Source organism: Ursus americanus, chromosome 15 (assembly GCF_024610735.1).
Source record: "Ursus americanus isolate L20-20 chromosome 15, mUrsAme1.1.p, whole genome shotgun sequence".
In the NCBI taxonomy this organism is placed as follows: Eukaryota; Metazoa; Chordata; class Mammalia; order Carnivora; family Ursidae; genus Ursus; species Ursus americanus.
In genome coordinates, this window is record NC_142141.1 from 24,017,758 (window position 1) to 24,035,467 (window position 17,710).

At 36.3% G+C, this 17,710-nt stretch overlaps 1 protein-coding gene across 1 annotated transcript in view; it reads left to right on the plus strand.

The window, feature by feature from the left end:
* DCTN4 (dynactin subunit 4) overlaps positions 1-17,710 on the plus strand; it is a 29,797-nt gene that overhangs the window by 2,610 nt on the left and 9,477 nt on the right. Inside the window, exons 2-9 of the mRNA XM_045815278.2 lie at positions 488-558; positions 2,728-2,906; positions 7,560-7,603; positions 8,563-8,670; positions 10,229-10,302; positions 10,531-10,643; positions 10,940-11,049; positions 17,532-17,605. Of these exons, the coding sequence (XP_045671234.1) occupies positions 488-558; positions 2,728-2,906; positions 7,560-7,603; positions 8,563-8,670; positions 10,229-10,302; positions 10,531-10,643; positions 10,940-11,049; positions 17,532-17,605 (773 nt within the window). The remainder of the gene's footprint in view (positions 1-487; positions 559-2,727; positions 2,907-7,559; positions 7,604-8,562; positions 8,671-10,228; positions 10,303-10,530; positions 10,644-10,939; positions 11,050-17,531; positions 17,606-17,710) is intronic.

Genomic DNA, 17,710 nt, shown 5'->3' on the forward strand with positions numbered 1-17,710 from the left:
TAATTTATGCTTTTGTGAACATGTAATACTTTAGTAATGAGAAAACTTTTTAAGTCTCCCTTAACAATTTAAGTGTGGTCAAGTTATTACAGTCCATTAAAGCTAAACAGTGTAAAAGAGTGGAAGGATATTTGATCACAGCTTCACAAATTGGGTTATTTTATTTATTAGTCTGTCATTAGATTATCATAGAGTTCTACTTTTCCACAGACAACTTTTAACACATCAATTACATAAAATCCTGATGAAAGGGAACAGGAAAGATCAGAAAGGAAAAAACGGAAGGGTTTTAGGAAATACAGAAGATAAGAAAAAACATGGTTGAAGAATAAAACCTAAGCTGAAAACAGTCTAGGTCCTTTGGTATATCAGTGGCTTCTCACTTTTTGCTGCAATATATTTTAGAATTCACTATTTGGCATAGATGTATATACAAGCTAGACTGAGTGCCTTTTCCTCTGATTTTTGATTTCTTGTTTCTTTCTAGGTGGACTCCCATTATTGTCCTAGTTGCTTAGAAAATATGCCATCAGCTGAAGCCAAACTAAAAAAGAACAGGTAAGACTGGGATCTGTTTTTTTCTGTTTTCCTCAACTATTTTTTTAATAGCTGGTAAGAAAACAAATGAAATTAACTCATTTTTAACTAGCTGGTTTTCATTTTTTAGCATCACCTTTGCCAAAGATGAAATGTCCTTTGATTTTTTTAAATCTTCTATTTTAGAACAGTTTTAGACTTAAGAATTACTGTGAAGATGGTACAGAGAGTTCTGTGTACTTCATACAGTCTCCCCTATTGTTAACATCTTGCGTGAGCGTAGTATATTTACCTCAATTAATGAACAACATTGATACTTTATTATTAAATAAGTACTTCATTTTATTCAGATTTCCTCAGTTTTTCCCTAACTCCTTTTTCTGTTCTTGGATTCTATTTAGGAGACCCATGTTATATTTAATAGTCATGTCTCTTCAGGCTTCTCTTGCTGTGACATTTTCTTAAACTTTCCTTGGTTTTGAGGACCTGAAAAGTGTTGAGGAGTACTGGTAAGATATTTTGTAGAATGTCCCTCCAATGGAATTTATCTGATGCTTTTCTTGTCAGCTGGGGAAATGCGTTATGGGGAGGAAAACCACAGAGGTAAAGTGCGTCTTTCATTACATCCCACCAAGGGTACATACTGTCAATAGAACTTATCACTGTTGATGTTAGCCTCGATGATCTGGCTTGAGGTAGTGTTTGTCAGGTTTCTCCGATGTAGAGTACTCTTTTTTTCTCCCTTTTTATACTGTACTCTTTGCAAGGAAAACACTCTTAGAGCCGACACTTAAATAGCTGGGAGTTATGTTCCCCCTCTGTGAGAGTTCTCTGCTTAAATTATTTGGAATTCTTTTGAATGGCAGATATTTATCTCCTCCCCTTTTTGTTTATTTAATCATTTATTTAAAGCACAAATATTGATTTTATACCTTAGGATATAATCCAGTACCACTTTATTTTTTTTGCTCAGATTGTTCCAGCTTTGACAATTGGGAGCCCTTTCAGTAGACTCCTGTATCCCTTTGATGTACCCCTATCATTGCATGAACTGGGAGGTGGGGGTGGGTTGTTCATTCATTTGAGCATTTTTTAAGTTTTTGGTCCTACAGGATATTCCAGGCTCACCCCAGGACTCTGCCTCAGTCCTTGAATTAGCCATTTCTCCAAGGAGCCCTGGTTCCTTTTATTGGAAAATGGTATTAAAAACCACGATCTGGGTAGTAGGTGTGCTCATTGCCACTGGGTGCCATTTGGTTTTTAGCTTAGTGTGAAAGTCCTTTGCCACCAGTCATACCCTTATACCTCTATGGATGTGAACCACTATGACTTTTCTTTGCTGAACCCAAGAAATAGCTCCTGATAAGCCAGACACGGTTTTGTTTTGTATGCTCTCCACACATTAATTTTATCATTTAATCCTCAAAATATCAGTGAACAGTGAACAGTAGGTAGATACCGTATTATCCTTATATGAGGATGGTTTCCAGATGGCAAAATATCGCAGATAATTAGAGTTGTAGAACAGAGCTTCAGAGTAAGTCCAGGACTAGAAGTGGAATCTTGATAATCTAAGATGGTGAAAAAGTTACAAGCAACAAGGCACAGGGACCCCTGAAGGGGAAATGTTGGCTGAGCACTAGGAAGAGTAGTGCCTAAGGAGAGAACAGAAAGCCCTGGCAAGGCACTGCTCCTAGACCGATGCAGTTTGATGGCATTGATTGGTTTCTGTGTCAGCTCTCTGGCATGGCAAACAAGCAGTTGTTTTCCAAACCCAGTATCACAGCCTATTGTATTGTCGCCTCTTGAGTTTTCATTGTGCCACTGCTCTAAAGGCATAAGCGGTGACCTCTCTCTTCCTCCGAAATCTTCGTGGTCTGTACAAACCTAAAAAGAGACTGAAATAGTTAAATCCAGACTGTTTAACAGTGATTTCCTCTGGAGTAGGATTGGGTCAGGCTCTAATTCTTCAGGAACTTTGATGATGATTGCATTTTTTAAAAAAATAAGTGGACATATAATATCTTTTAAATTTTAAAACAAGATTTTAATACTTTTTTATGTCTTTTTAGTTGAGAGACAGCCTTCCCTTATAGTTCCCTCTCGAATTCCTGACACCTAGAACAATGTGCAGCATATAGCAGGAGCTTGATAAATATTTGTCGAATGAACAGTTGTGTTGTGTTATAGGTGTGCCAACTGCTTTGATTGTCCTGGCTGTATGCACACTCTCTCCACTCGGGCAACAAGCATCTCCACACAGCTTCCAGATGACCCTGCCAAGACCACCATGAAGAAGGCCTATTACCTAGCCTGTGGATTTTGTCGCTGGACATCTAGAGATGTAGGCATGGCAGACAAATCTGTGGGTGAGTCAGGTGGACTTCAGTGTGAGATTTTGTGAAATTGGCCGTGTTATAATTGCCCACAGATGATTATTTCTGTTACCTGTTGGAAGGGAGGAGCTAAATTCAGAGCTAAATCTTCCGTGTTTCCAAATTCTCACATTTATGGACTATAATGTTTCATCTAAGACTGGGTAAACTATTTAGTTTTCTTAGAGTTGGTAAAATAGCGTTGTTAAACCCGACACTTTTTTAGAATCAAAATATTAATGCTTTTCATAAAACATAAACACTCCTGATGATGAAAGACACCATGAACAGATTTAAAAGATAAAACTGACAAACTAAGAAAAATATTTGGATCATATATAACAGACTACAGATAAATAATCAAAAATGAAGAACCCTGATAAATCAAGAAAGAAGCCCCAAAGGCAAAGGATAAGAAGAGCAGCTCTCAGAAGTGGAAATTAAAATGATGAATAACCAAAATGTGTACACGGAAGGGCCCACGGTCGAGTTAAAATGATCTTTGTCTTGACTCCAAACTCCTCCAAACCTTGCAGATTCCATGGAAAGACCTTAACCTTTAGTAAAGTTATAACTCAAGCTTTTGTTTCCCTCCCCTGATATTTTTTTAGCCCTTTCTTTTTATTTCAACACTTCGAGTGTCCATAAATTGCCTTGTACTATTAATGCAAATGAAAACTTCATTGATTTGGCAAATTTTTTAGATCTGGTAATACCAAGTGTTGGCAAGAATATGGCAAAAGAGTTCTTTCATATACTGCTACCTTGGAGAGCAATTTGATAAAATTTATTGTTTTATTTATATTTATTTATTTATTTTTAAAGTATATTTATTTAAGGGAGCTCTGCAGCCAACATGGGGCTTGAACTCACAGCCCGAGATCGAGTCACAAGCTCCTCCCACTGAGCCAGCCAGGCACCCCTATTTTTTTTTTTAAAGATTTTATTTATTTGAGAGAGACAGAGAGAGAACATGAGTGGGAGGGGCAAAGGGAAAGAGAATCTCAAGCCAACTCCTTGCTGAGTGTGGAGTCCAACTTGGGGCTTGATCTCACGACTGAGATCACGACCTGAGCTGAAACCAAGAGTCAGACACTTAGCTGACTGTACCACCCAAGTGCTCCCCCCGCCATTTTTCCCCCCCAGATATGGGGCTTGAACTCAAGACCCTAAGATCAGGACTCAAGCTGAGATCAAGAGTTGGACGTTTAACTTGATTGAGCCACCCGGGTGCCCCAAAGTGTCCCTATTTATATTTGGTTTTATTTTAACAAAATAAATGGCATTTTATTTATTTATTTTAATTCCAGTAGAGTTAACATACAGTGTTAACATTAGTTTCAAGTGTGCAATATAGTGATTCAACAATTCTGTGCATTACTCAGGGTTCATCATGATAGTGTACTCTTAAAAACCCCTTCATCGTTTATTGAAAATAAATTGCTTTTATTCTTCTGCCCAGCATTTCCATATCCAAGTATCCTGGAGCATTAAACACATGCTCAAAGATACATGTATTTTCACAAAACGTTTACCAGTAAAATAGAAAAACTGTGTGTTTTGACCTAAAGACCACCTAAAGCACTAATTACCTTTCCATCATTTGAGTATTTCAGAGTGGAGATTGCACTTACCTTTATTAAAGGAAACTTCTTTATTTTTACATTTCCTGTACTCCATGGTTAACATCAGAGAGTAGAAAATCTGTATGGTCTGTTCAAAATATTGCATTGCTATTTATTTTTTATAAAAACAGTGGCATTGCTAACTCCCCATTGTCTTATTTCTTTCTGAAATTTCATTCAATTTTCTGAAACTTTTTAGACTTGGTAAGAATTCCCAATTTGGGTACTGCCTGAGTAGCTCAGTTGGTTGGGCATCTGCCTGTGGCTGAGGTCCTGATCCCAGGGTTCTGGGATCAAGCCCCACATCAGGCTTCCTGCTCAGTGGGGAGTCTTCTTTTCCCTCTCCCTCTGCACCTCCCCCCTGCTCGTGCTAGCTCTCTCTCTCAAATAAGTAAATAAAATCTTTAAAATTTCAGCTTACTTGCTAGTCTATGATGAAGCCCGTAATGAACCCATTATGTCAGTTGACATAACTAAAATGAAGATAGTCTTTAAGTAAAAACTTCTTATAGATTTTTATACAATTTGGAAGTAAATATGGGTCAGATTTCTTTAGATTAAACTCTGTTCTTAAAAATTTAATCCTTGATTCTGTTGCATTTGCTCTTTGGTTTACAATGCTTGAGCTCTTGTTTGTTGCTCATTGGTGGACAGATATTCCCTGAAAAGTGATATTTATTAGAAAGATTCTATAGCATCTTTAGATTGTCAGTAAATATTTGTGTTTTAATATCAGTGTAGCAAGTAAATTGTTTGAGTTTGCGTATGATTGTTGTAAGTTGAATATGAAAAACAACCTCAAAGTGGCAGAGTATGTATGCCTCAGTGAATTGAAGTGTATTTTTTTTTTGAAGTGTATTTTTCTGTGTTTGTATTTTTGTCTCTTGTTGTCAAGGTAAAGAAACAAAGCCCCGAAGTCCAAATAGATTTCTCACTGTTACTCTTAAGAGAGTGTTTTATGCTTTTTAAGATTATGAGCCATTAAGGTTGGAGAATTTTATATTTCAGAGCTTAAGACCTGTATTTACTTCTAGAAATCTATCTCCTCTAGGGTATCTTGACAATAATAATTGAATACTAGGAGCTCTTAAAGAGTACAGATAATTTTTTCTTTCATGATGTCATTGGTGTCTGAGAAGCTCTGAAACCACTTTAGAACTATTTGTTTATTTATAAGTAAGCCATTGTGTCTGTAATGTGCAGAGAAATGAGATCATTATGTCTCCCAAATTGCTCTTCAGAATACATTACCAGTTCTAAAGCAATTAGGTAAAACATCTAGATTTTTCAAAATAGTACAACTAAAACATTTCTTTCACATAATTATTTTTCATGATTGTCTTAAGTAAGGCAACTTTTAAAATATGAATATCATACTAAAGGATATTGTTGCCATTTCTTGCAAGAAGGTGTGGTGTCACCTTCAGCAAGCATCCTTTTCGTTTTGAAAAAAGGTTATTTTTACTTACACAGATAATACACATTCATGTATTTATCACCCAGCGTCAGAAATTAAACATAACCAGAACAGTTTAAGTCCCTTGTGTAGCATATCCCCACTATATCCCCTTTTCTCAGCCTCTTAGAGAAGTAATCATCCCAGTCCTGAATTCAGTGTTTGTCTGTGTCCATGCATGTCTTTATACTTCTCCACATGTCTTTGGCCACTAACAAATGTTTTTTCAATATGAAACAAATGGAGACGTACCATATATGTATCCTGCTACAACTTTCCTCATCGACATTATGTTCGTGATACATAGTTGATTTATCCATGACTTAGCACAGTTTACTTACTGTCTCTTCTTGATGGACATTTATTTACCCCTTCATTTTTTTGCTTTTGACAACAGTGCTTTTAGAAATATTCTTGTTTGTATTTCCTAAGTCTAAGAGTAAAGGTTTCTCTGCATAATTGAAAGTAAAATTGCTTGTTTTAAGTTGTCTGCATCTTCAGCTCTCCAAAATGGCTTACCCAGTTTTTGCTCCCACTAGTAATTAAGAGTAGACTACCCCTTGCTCCAGATCCTTGGCGGCTGTAGTACTGTGGGACTTCTTTCAAATTTTTCCGAACTGATGGTTGTAAAATGGTATCTCATTATAGTTTACTCTTTCCCCTTTTTTTGGTTAGCTTTATTGAGATATACAGTTGACCCTTGAACAATGCAGAGGTTAGATGTGTTGAACCCCTTTTGTGCAGTCGAGAATCTGCATGTAACTTTTGACTCCCAAAACCTTAAGTACTAATCAGTAGTCAATGTACTGTTGACTGGAAGCCTTACTGATAACATAAACAGTTGATGAACATGTATTTTGTATATTATATGTATTGTATATATGTAGTTTCATAATATAGTAAGCTAGAAAAGAAATTTAAAAATATGGTTACAGTGCTGTATTGTATTTATTGAAAAAAAGTCCACATATAAGCAGACCCACACAGTTCAAACCCATGTTATTCGGGAGTGAGCTGTATTCATTATGGTTTTACTTTTAGCTTTCTGGAATAATCTTTTCCATTGTGATTTGTGCTGTAAGAAATTCTTCTCTGAATCAAGGTCATAGAACATAGAAATTGCAGTGTTATAGATCAGAGCAGGGTCTTAAGAGTCGGACTGCTTGAGCTTGAATTCCAGCTTCACCACTTACTATCTCTGTGACTTCGGGCAAGTTATTTAACCTCCCTGAGCCTCAAGTTCCTCACTTGTAAAATGAGACTAATAATAAGAATCCCCATGTCAGAGGGTTATTGTATAAAATGAAATGTAATACATTTCAAATGACTGGCACAGAAGCCATGTGTGTGGTAGTTGTGATGGGGGTGGTTATCTTTGTCAACATCATTATTTTTAATGAAAATTTCTTTCTGAGTGTTCTGGTCTACGTAACTCATAGGACTATTTCTTAGAAGTTCTGTGATTTTATGTTTTTAAATTTCATTTTGTGGCCTGCAGATGATGTGTTTTATGAAAATAAAAATATTAAATTATGAAAATTTGTTTAATGTTTCTTTGTTTTGCAGCTAGTGGTGGTTGGCAGGAACCTGAAAATCCTCACACACAACGGGTAAGTAAAGCGTCATCAGAGGATGAACTAAGAGAAAAAGACTGAAGATCTTCCATTTTATCAGTGGATATGACATGCTTAGGAATCTGTGATGTGTATTTTGGTGTCTGTTACAGAAAGTGCTTCTCTAAGACATTAAATCACAATGGCTGTATTTTCTAATCTGGCTTAGGTTAATAGAGAAACCTAGCTGTAACTTTAATTCTGTAGTCAGGCTGTCTGTGAATCAGAAAAAGAGAACAGTGTGTTTGTTTTTAGTGAAATAAAAGTTATAAAATAATATATTTTTCCCCTATATGAAAAATAGTTATTTTCAGACATATAAAAGCTATATATCTATACACAGGGTTTTTGTTTTAATATGTGCAAAAGATAATTTCATACCCATGTCTGTGTGTAAGAAAGATATCTAAGCTGATAATTGCAGATACCTTTAGTGAGGAAAAGAGTGGACTTGGGCACAAGAGATAAAAGAGAAGTGTTGCTTTTTATTCTTTCTGTTTAATATTGTTTGAAGTTTTCACAATTAACATATATTGCTTTTAGGATTAAAACATATTTTAAAAATGAAAATTTATGAGAGGGAGAAAAGACAGAGTATGAGATGTCACATTCCTAGAAATAGATAGGCGTGAGGCATGCAGAAAAAATGGGAGCAGTTGTTAGGGGAAATAAGTAATGAAGTAAAAGGGGAGTGAAAAGAGGGCATGAAATTTCCATGCCTTTTCATTGCCCATTTCTTCCTATTGTTAAACTTAAAGGTTCCATTTTAATTCTGCAGATAATTCAGAGAAAAGTAATGAAGAGAAATTCTCTTTGAAGAAAAGGGCAGATTTGCCCACCGTAGTAATTTGTCTTTACTCTGTTCATTATGTGTCCAGTTTTGTCGTTAATTAATTTTGCATATTTCCTGTTAGCTTTTTCATGAAAACAATTATTGCGTCTTTGATTTCTTACAGATGAACAAACTGATTGAATATTACCAGCAGCTTGCTCAGAAAGAGAAGGTTGAGCGAGATCGCAAGAAACTGGCACGGCGTAGAAACTATATGCCTTTGGCTTTTTCGGTGAGAACTTGGTACAAAAAGGAGTGTGTAGCTCATTGATCAAGACCCGTGTGCCTTGAGAACAGTGACCATTTCAGAAAGTGGCCACTGACCTTAGATTCCTGAATGATGGGTAGCAGAGAAAGGTTTCTCAAATCATAGGTATTTAAGTCCAGCAGTTAGGCTTTTGCCATATCATTCACTCTATTTGAGTTCTTTGAGTTTTAAGGGCATTCATGTTCCTTTTTGCATCACTGCCCTCTCTCTTCTGATTATTCCCTAGGGCTAGTGTTTCATTTTGTAGGTACCACAGAACTCTTAAACAGCAAGTCAGAAGAAGATGGGCAAGTGTTAGATTTTATTCATATAACCCAGATAGGCCACCTTTGACATCCTATAGTATTGGGTTCCCAGCTCAGATGATTATTTCTGGCACCTTCCTATAGTTCTCCAGTGTGAAGAACACGGACTCTTACACAGTGCATTTTGCGTGGCTGATAAATAGTAATATACGCCAGTGTCATTGACAGGAATTCTTCACGGAAGTCATTCTCTAGTAGTTTGTGTGCTACCAATCCAGAAGCAAAAGATTAGGATTTGGGAGCTTTTGTTATTGTTCCCCAAGTTTTATTTGCTCTCATAGAACAGTTTCTTTTCTGTATGCTTGCTTAGGGCCGAGCAGGTTGACATCGAATAAATAACAGTCATTGAAGGACAGTGATGTGTCAGGCACTGTTCTAATAAGGACTTTTCACATATTTAATCCTCACAACAGTCCTGTGGGTTAGATTGACCGTTGAGGAAATGTAACTTGTCATACTGCTTCTGCATGAGAATTAGTTAAGCCACTGAAACCCTAAGGATTGGTGAGGTCCATATAAAAATATTTAGTTTAGAAGTTAATAAAACATTAAAACATGCAAAGCACCTACACTTGCTAGAGACTTCAGTGAAGTCTAAATGAAATTTGCAGAACAGCCCAGTGGTATGATCAGCATATGCACTAGCGTATGTAGGAGAGGAATTCGAATTAAAGGCATTGTTCTTCCAGCTTCCCTTATAACCTGCCTGCTGTATGAGTTTGCTTCTGTCTTATGCTGCATTTTTTTGTCTCTGTTGCAACCTGCTGCTATTTGGGGGCCTACAGCAACACACTATTCATGTAGTGGTAAGTTCTCTTTTATGATTCTTGCTAACCCTGAAGAAGTTAGCAGATGATCACTGGTGTTCCAAGAAGACATTCATCATGCGTCTTAGACACTCCACATAGTTCTGGTCTAAGTCATCGCTTAGATATTTTTAGATTAATAGTTTTTAAAAAAATCACATTTAGTTCAGTTTTACTCTACTAATGTAGTTTCAGTCTCCATGTTTGGTGCTTTTATTATTATTTTAAAAATAAGATGATATGGGGTTACAAATTACTTTCTTTAAAAGGAGCTTTCAAATTAGCTTTTTTTTTTTTTTTTTTTGCTTATTTCCCTGAGCTTCTCATGCTGTCCTACCCAAAAAGCTTTTTTTTGATAAATAAAATGTATAAACATGGGATTTGTAATTGGAATTTCTGAACTCCGTTTAGGACAAATATGGTCTTGGAACCAGGCTTCAGCGACCACGAGCTGGTGCAACCATCAGTACCCTTGCCGGACTGTCGTAAGTTTGGACATTAAGTGGCTTTGAGGAGAAAAGCAGGTATCAAAATGAATATTGAAAGAATGTGACATAAAACAGTTGCTACTGGGGAAGAAGATTGTCATGCTTAGAAAAGACCTGAACAGAGAAAGAATGTGCTACAATAGCAGAATACTTCAGTTACTGATATCATGGACTTTGAAGATGACCAGGTGGACCTTTGAGAAATGCATGCTTTTTCTCTTTTAGCCTTAAAGAGGGGGAGGACCAGAAAGAGATAAAGATTGAGCCAGCTCAGGCTGTGGACGAAGTGGAGCCTCTGCCTGAAGATTACTATACAAGACCAGTAAATTTAACAGAGGGTAATATTTTACATTATTTTGCTTCGTTTCTATTTTACATCTAATTCTGCTTTTATTACTAATATGCCCTGAGTTTTGAGATTTTTAATGGCATCATGTTGTCGGTAGCGAAATAAATGAAGTAACAAATGAAATACGTATAATCATTTGAAGAACTTTAAAATGTCAGATTTCTCTGTTGTGGTTTTTTGAAGACCTATTCACAAAGGAAGTGTGGTTTCATGCGATTATCTCATATAAGTCTGATTTTGATCGAGTCATTATAAACTAAGCCTGGTTTCTGCCTTTCATCCTAGTGACCACCCTTCAGCAGCGCCTCTTGCAGCCCGACTTCCAGCCAGTCTGTGCTTCACAGCTCTATCCTCGTCACAAACATCTTCTGATCAAACGGTCCCTGCGCTGTCGGGTAATCATTCCTTTCTGTAGAGTTACCATTTGTACAAGAGAAAAGCAGAAATAAATTAAACATTGGTATCTGGCCAATATCGAAACTTCTGGAATGTAATAAATATGAAAAATGCTTTTAGAGAATCTACTTGGTGTCCAGGCACCATTTTAATGCTTTCAAGATAAAAATCCTCACAACTATGAGATGTAGGTACTGTTGTTACCCCTGTTCTATTCATGTGGAAACTGAAGTACTTGAAGGTTAATAAGTTCATAGCACTAACCCCTAAAAGAATAGTGAAAGAATATATAACTTCTAGGCTGGTAGAGAGGAAACAAAGAGGAGTAGTAAAAAAAATAATTTGAAAGAAAGCAAGAAAGAAGAAACATGAGCAAAATGCAGCCTTTATGAATTTATAAAACAAACAACTGAGTTTCTTCAATAAATAAATTGTAAAAGAAAACCAAAAAAAAAAAAAAAAACCTTTTAGATCAGTGCTATTCAGAACTTTCTCTGGTGAGGGGAGTGTTCTGTGTATGCACAGCCCAACATGGTAGCCATTAGCCACATGTTGCTGTTCAGCACTTGAAATGTGACACTGCACTGAGGTTCTAAATCTTTCATTTTTGCTAATTAAATAACCACATGTGACTAGTGGCTACTGTTAACAACACAGCGCTAGGTTAGAAGAGACCTGAGAGGCATATCAACCAAACACGGTGTGTAGACTTCATTTAAATCCCAATTCCAACAAAACCTAAGAAGAAAGGGCCCAGGGAGGGAGGGAGGAACGGAAGAAACATTTATGAAACCATTGGAGAAATTTAAACACTAGCTGGATTTTTGATGCTATTAAAAGAACTTTTCATGTTTTTAGGGATAATAATATTATTATTTTTTAAAATATCTTTATCTTTTATAGATATATACCAAAATAGTTATGGATGAAATGACATGATGTCTGATGTTTGTTTCAAAATAGGCATGGTGAATGGGTGAGAGTATAGATGAAACAAGATTGGCCATTGTTGCTAACAAGCTGCTAATTATTAAAGCTAGGTCACATGCACCTACGAATTTCTAATACTACTTTGTATTTTGCATATGTTAGAAAATTTCTCTAATGAAAAAGCTTTCTAAAAAAAGATACAGGCTTCTAGTTATGGAATGAATAAATGATAGGAGTAAAAGGCTTAGCATAGGAATATAGTTAAATGATATTGTAATAGCGTTGTACGGTGACAGATGGCAGCTACACTTGTGAGCATAGCATAGCATATAGGAATGTTGAATCACTATGTTGTACACCTGAAACTAATGTAACGTTGTGTATCAACTATACTCAACAAATATTTAAAAATAAATAAAAAGGAAGGAAAAACTCACTTTAAGTATAAAGACACATATAGATTAAAAGTAAACAGATGGAAACAGATATACCATGCTGACAGTACGCACTGGAGAGCAAGAGTAGCTATATTAGTTTCAGATAGAGCAGATTTCATAGTAAAGTTAACAGGGATAAAGTAGGGCATCAGATAATGATAAAGGGGTTAATTTTCCAGGAAGGCGTAGCAATTCTTAACGTGTGTATGCCTAACAATAATGCCAAACTACGTGAGGCAAAAACTGATAGAGCTGCGAGGAGAAATAGATGAATCCACTCTCATAGTTGGAGACTTCATCACCCCCTTCTTAGAAATGGACAGATCCAGCAGGTAGAAAATCAATAAGGACATAGCTAAACTCAACACCATTGATCTCTAGATAAAATTGGCATTTGTAGACTGCTTGATCTACCAACAGCAGAATACACATTTTTCTCAAGCTTACCTGGAACATTCACCAAGGCAGTCTACATTTCTGGACCATAAAAAACAAACAAAAAAGACCCTTAAATTTAAAAGAACAGAAATCATACAATTTCTACTCTCAGACCGCTGTAGGATTAAACTAGAAAGTAAGAGAAACCTAGAAAGTGTTCTAGAAAACCAGAAAGTCTTCAAGTATGTGGAGATTAAACAACACATTTCTGCTTGCTCACTCGCTCTAAAATAAATAAATCTTAAAAAAAAGAAATTTCAAGCAGAGATCAATGAAATTGAAAATAGGAACTCAAATTGAGAAAATCAACAAAACCAAAAGTTTTGTTGAAAAGACCAATAAAATTGATAAGCCTCTCTTCAGGCCTCCTAGGAAAAAAGAGGGCATGTTTTACTAGTCAGAAATGAAAAAGAGATCTATAAAAATTAAAGGATAATAAAGATACACTGTGAACAACTGTATGCCCACAAATTTGATAACCTAGATAAAGTGGACTATTTTTTGAAAGACCCAATCTGCCAAAATTCACACAAGAAGAAAAGTATGATCTGAATAGACCTATATGTATTAAATAAGAAATTGAATCAATAATTAATAATCTTCCAAAACAGAAAGTCCCATGCTCACTTGTGTTCATGGGTGAATTCTACCACATAATTATACCAATTCTTATAATGTCTTTTAGAAGATAGAAGCAAAGGAATACTTCCTAATTCATTTTATGAGGCCAGCATTACCCTGGTACCAAGCAGGCAAACATTACAAGAAAACTACAAAGCAGTATCTCTCATGAACATAGATGCAGAAATTCTCAACAAAATACTAACAAATCAAATCCAAAAAAGTATTAAAAGAATTATACACCATGACCAAGTGGGATTTATACCTGGGAGGCAAGGCTGGTTCAACATTTGAAAATTAGTGTAATCCATCACATCAACAGAATTTAAAAAAAAAAAAAAAACACATGATCTTATTGATAGGTGCAGAAAAGGCATTTGACAAAATCCAATACCTATTCATGATAAAAAAAAAAATAGGACTCAAAAACAGGAATACAGAACTTTCTCGACTTGATAAAGGCTATGTACAAAAAGAAAAGAGGGAAAAGGACAAAACCAGTGGTTCAAAGAGAAAGCATGTAATGAGATAGATTTATAGCCAGATATCTCACTGCGCCAGTGAACTAAGTGCTTCTGTTAAAAGACTAAATAAGAAAACCCAACAAAATGCAGCTACTCATTACATGCTAATCACAAGAAACATAAACAGAATTCAGAAAGGTTGGAAGTGAAGATAGATGGGAAAGATGGATTGTGTAAATACTAAATTTTTAAATGGAGGGATAATTCATAAAGGAAATAATTCACAAAGAAAATGTAACAGTTCTAAAATTGTATGCTGTAAATAATGTAGACTCAAAATACATAAACATTTGAGAAAATTACATTAATAGACAAATGATTTGGGGAAATTTAACGTGCTTCTCTTGGTAACTGAGAGAACAAACATGTACCCAATATCTGCAGAATATACATCTTTCCAAGTACACACAGAGCATGTATAAAAATTAACTGTATACTGGTCATAAAGTCAGTCTCAGCATTGTTCAAAAGATGACATTATTAGGTATATTATTTGATCATAATGCAGTTAAGTTAGGAATTAGTCATTCCTGTAGAGCAAAATTTGTAGGACACAACTAAGGCCATGCTTAGAAGTAAATCTATATATTAGAAAAGAAATAAAAGATGAGTGATTTCAGCAGCCATTTCAAGAAGTTAGAAAAAGAACAGCAAAGGAAGTACAAAGTAACTTGAAGGAAGAGGATACTAATGAATTAAGAACCACTGTAAAATAGAAAGGAGCAATAAAACCGAAAGTCAGTTCCTTTAAGGAGATTAATTATAATAAATTTTAATATGTAAATTAATAAAACTCTATACAAAATTCATGTTGACTGTGTAATACACCATATAAACCAAAAGTAAATAAGCAGTTGCCTATAGATCCATCTATCTTCAGGGTGGATAAACCTCCACAAATACAAACCAAAATATGCATATTGTGGTACATCCATGCAGTGAGTGCTGTCACTAAAATAGAATGTACTAATACGGGGTATATTTTTAAATGCAAAAAGCATGGTGTGTGGCAAGTACACAGCTTTTTGTGTAAGGGAAGGGGGGAAGGAAAATTAAAATGTGTGTGTATAAACATAAAACATTTTTTCAGTATACATATATGTAGATTAATAGACTTGGAACAGAATAGAGAAAGCAGAAACAGACTCATGGGTGTGAGGGAACTTGGTATTTACTAAATACAGCATTGCAGATCTTTGGGTAAAGAATAGCCTGTTAAATTTTGCTAGGTCAAATAATTACATAAAAATAAAATTGGGTCTGTGTTTCACACCATACACGAAAGTCAATTTCAGGAACATTAGAAACTTTATATTTTTTTTAAAGATAATTTTTATTTATTAGAGAGAAGAGTGCATAAGCGGAGGGAGGGGGAGAGGGAGTGGGAGAGGGAGAAGCAGACCCCCCACTGAGCAGCGAGTGCAAGGTTCAGTCCCAGGACCCTGAGATCATGACCTGAGCCGAAGGCACATACTTAGCCAACTGAACCACCCAGGTGCCCTGGAACATTAGAAACTTCAATGAGCAAGTATGAGGAGCAAAACTTATAGAAGGAAACAGAAGAAAATCTTTGACTTCTGGGTAGGGGAGTATTCCATAAATAAGACAAATCAGCACAAACTATAAGGACAATAATTTATTGTTGACACATTAAAACTTATACCTGCACTCCAAAGAAATCCCATAGTAATGAAAAGATAGGCCATAGCCTGGGAAAAGTAATTTGTAAGATATATAATTAAAGGATTAGTGTCCAGAACACGTAACGAACTTTAGCAGATCAGTAAGGTAAAGATATTCCAGTATATGAATACCCAGTAAATAGTAACCTACAAGTCATGTCAGAGGAGATCCCAAAAGCCAGTAAATATGAAAGATACTCTACAGTAATCAGAGAAATGTCTGTTAAAACCACAGTGAGATACCATTTGATAGTTACCAGATTAGCAAAAGTTAACACATGTGGGAAATGACTGATGTACAAGAATACTCATTGCTGTGTTATTTACCGTAGCAAAATCTTGGAAATATCCTAGACATCCATCAATTTGGGTATGGTTGAATAAGTTACAGAAATGATGATGGTAGGGCACAGAGGTGGCTCTGTGTGTGCTGGTATGGAGTTCCAAGATCGTAAGTAAAAAAGCAAAGGGCAGAAGAGTATATAAAATGCTCCCTTTTATGTTACTGTAAAAAAGACGATGTGTGTATGTACTTGGATGTGCGCAAGCTGTTTGTGAGAAAACACATGAGATACTGATTGGGCTCTGGGGAGGAGGAGAAGGGGACAAGGAATGGGTACCTTTACACTGTACCTGTGTTGTACTGTTAAGAAATTTTTTTAACCAGGTGTATGTAGTACCCGTTCAAGAAAGTAAAAATTGTTACTGTTTTTAAAGCATGGGATCTGAAATCACACTACTTGGATTTATTTTTTTTTTTTTTAAGATTTTTATTTATTTATTTGACAGAGACAGCCAGCAAGAGAGGGAACACAAGCAGGGGGAGTGGGAGAGGAAGAAGCAGGCTCCTAGCAGAGGAGCCTGATGTGGGGCTCGATCCCAGAATGCTGGGATCACGCCCTGAGCCGAAGGCAGACGCTTAATGACTGCACCACCCAGGCGCCCCCACACTACTTGGATTTAAATCCCAGCTTCAATTCTTTTTTTTTTTTTTTTAATAATTATTTATTTTAGAGAGGGCACGAGAGCATGAGTTGGAGGCAGAGGGAGAGACTCTCAAACAGAGGCCCAGCTGAGTGTGGAGCCTGACTCAGAGCTCGGTCTCACAATCCCAAGATCATGACCTCTGTGCCAAAACCAAGAGTTGGACACTTAACTGACTGAGCCACCCAGGCACCCTGACCAGCTTTAATTCTTATTGGCTCTGTGGAGTTGTACAGATTACTTGCCCTTTTTGTGCCCCATTTTCATCATGTGTAAAATGGGGACAATAATAGTTTTGGTACCTACACTTGCCTTATAAAGTCGATGTGATGTTTAAATCCACTTAAACTAAGGAGCACATCGTTTGACACCCCTGGTATGTACTCAGTATGTGTTAGTTACTATTTCAGTGGTTACTAAGCACCGCAGAAGTACAATACTATTTGATAGTGTGCTTGCTTATGTCCAGAGAAGTCCAAAACATCATCTTTTGCAAATTTTGGCCATCAGTAGCATACATACTATTTCACAACATGTGTGGTCTTGGGGCGCCTGGGTGGCTCAGTCGTTAAGCATCTGCCTTCGGCTCAGGGCGTGAGCCCGGCGTTATGGGATCGAGCCCCACATCTGGCTCCTCCGCTAGGAGCCTGCTTCTTCCTCTTCCACTCCCCCTGCTTGTGTTCCCTCTCTTGCTGGCTGTCTCTATCTCTGTCAAATAAATAATCTTAAAAAAAAAAAATGTGGTCTTGCAGCAGAATAAAACAAAACTGGAGTAAATGCTGTCCTTTTGAATTTAGCACTGTGTGGATCCAGCAGGGTATGTTCGTGTTTTCCTCTGATACATGTTACAATTTTTTCTTTTTAGAAATGTGAACATAATTTGAGCAAGCCAGAATTTAATCCAACATCTATCAAATTCAAAATCCAACTGGTTGCTGTGTGAGTATTTTGGGATTGGTGTTTTAGTTACTGTTCTTTGACTTTTTTCAACACGAAATGTATTTACTCTGGGCTTAGAAAAAAAAGAAAAGAAATCCTGCATCA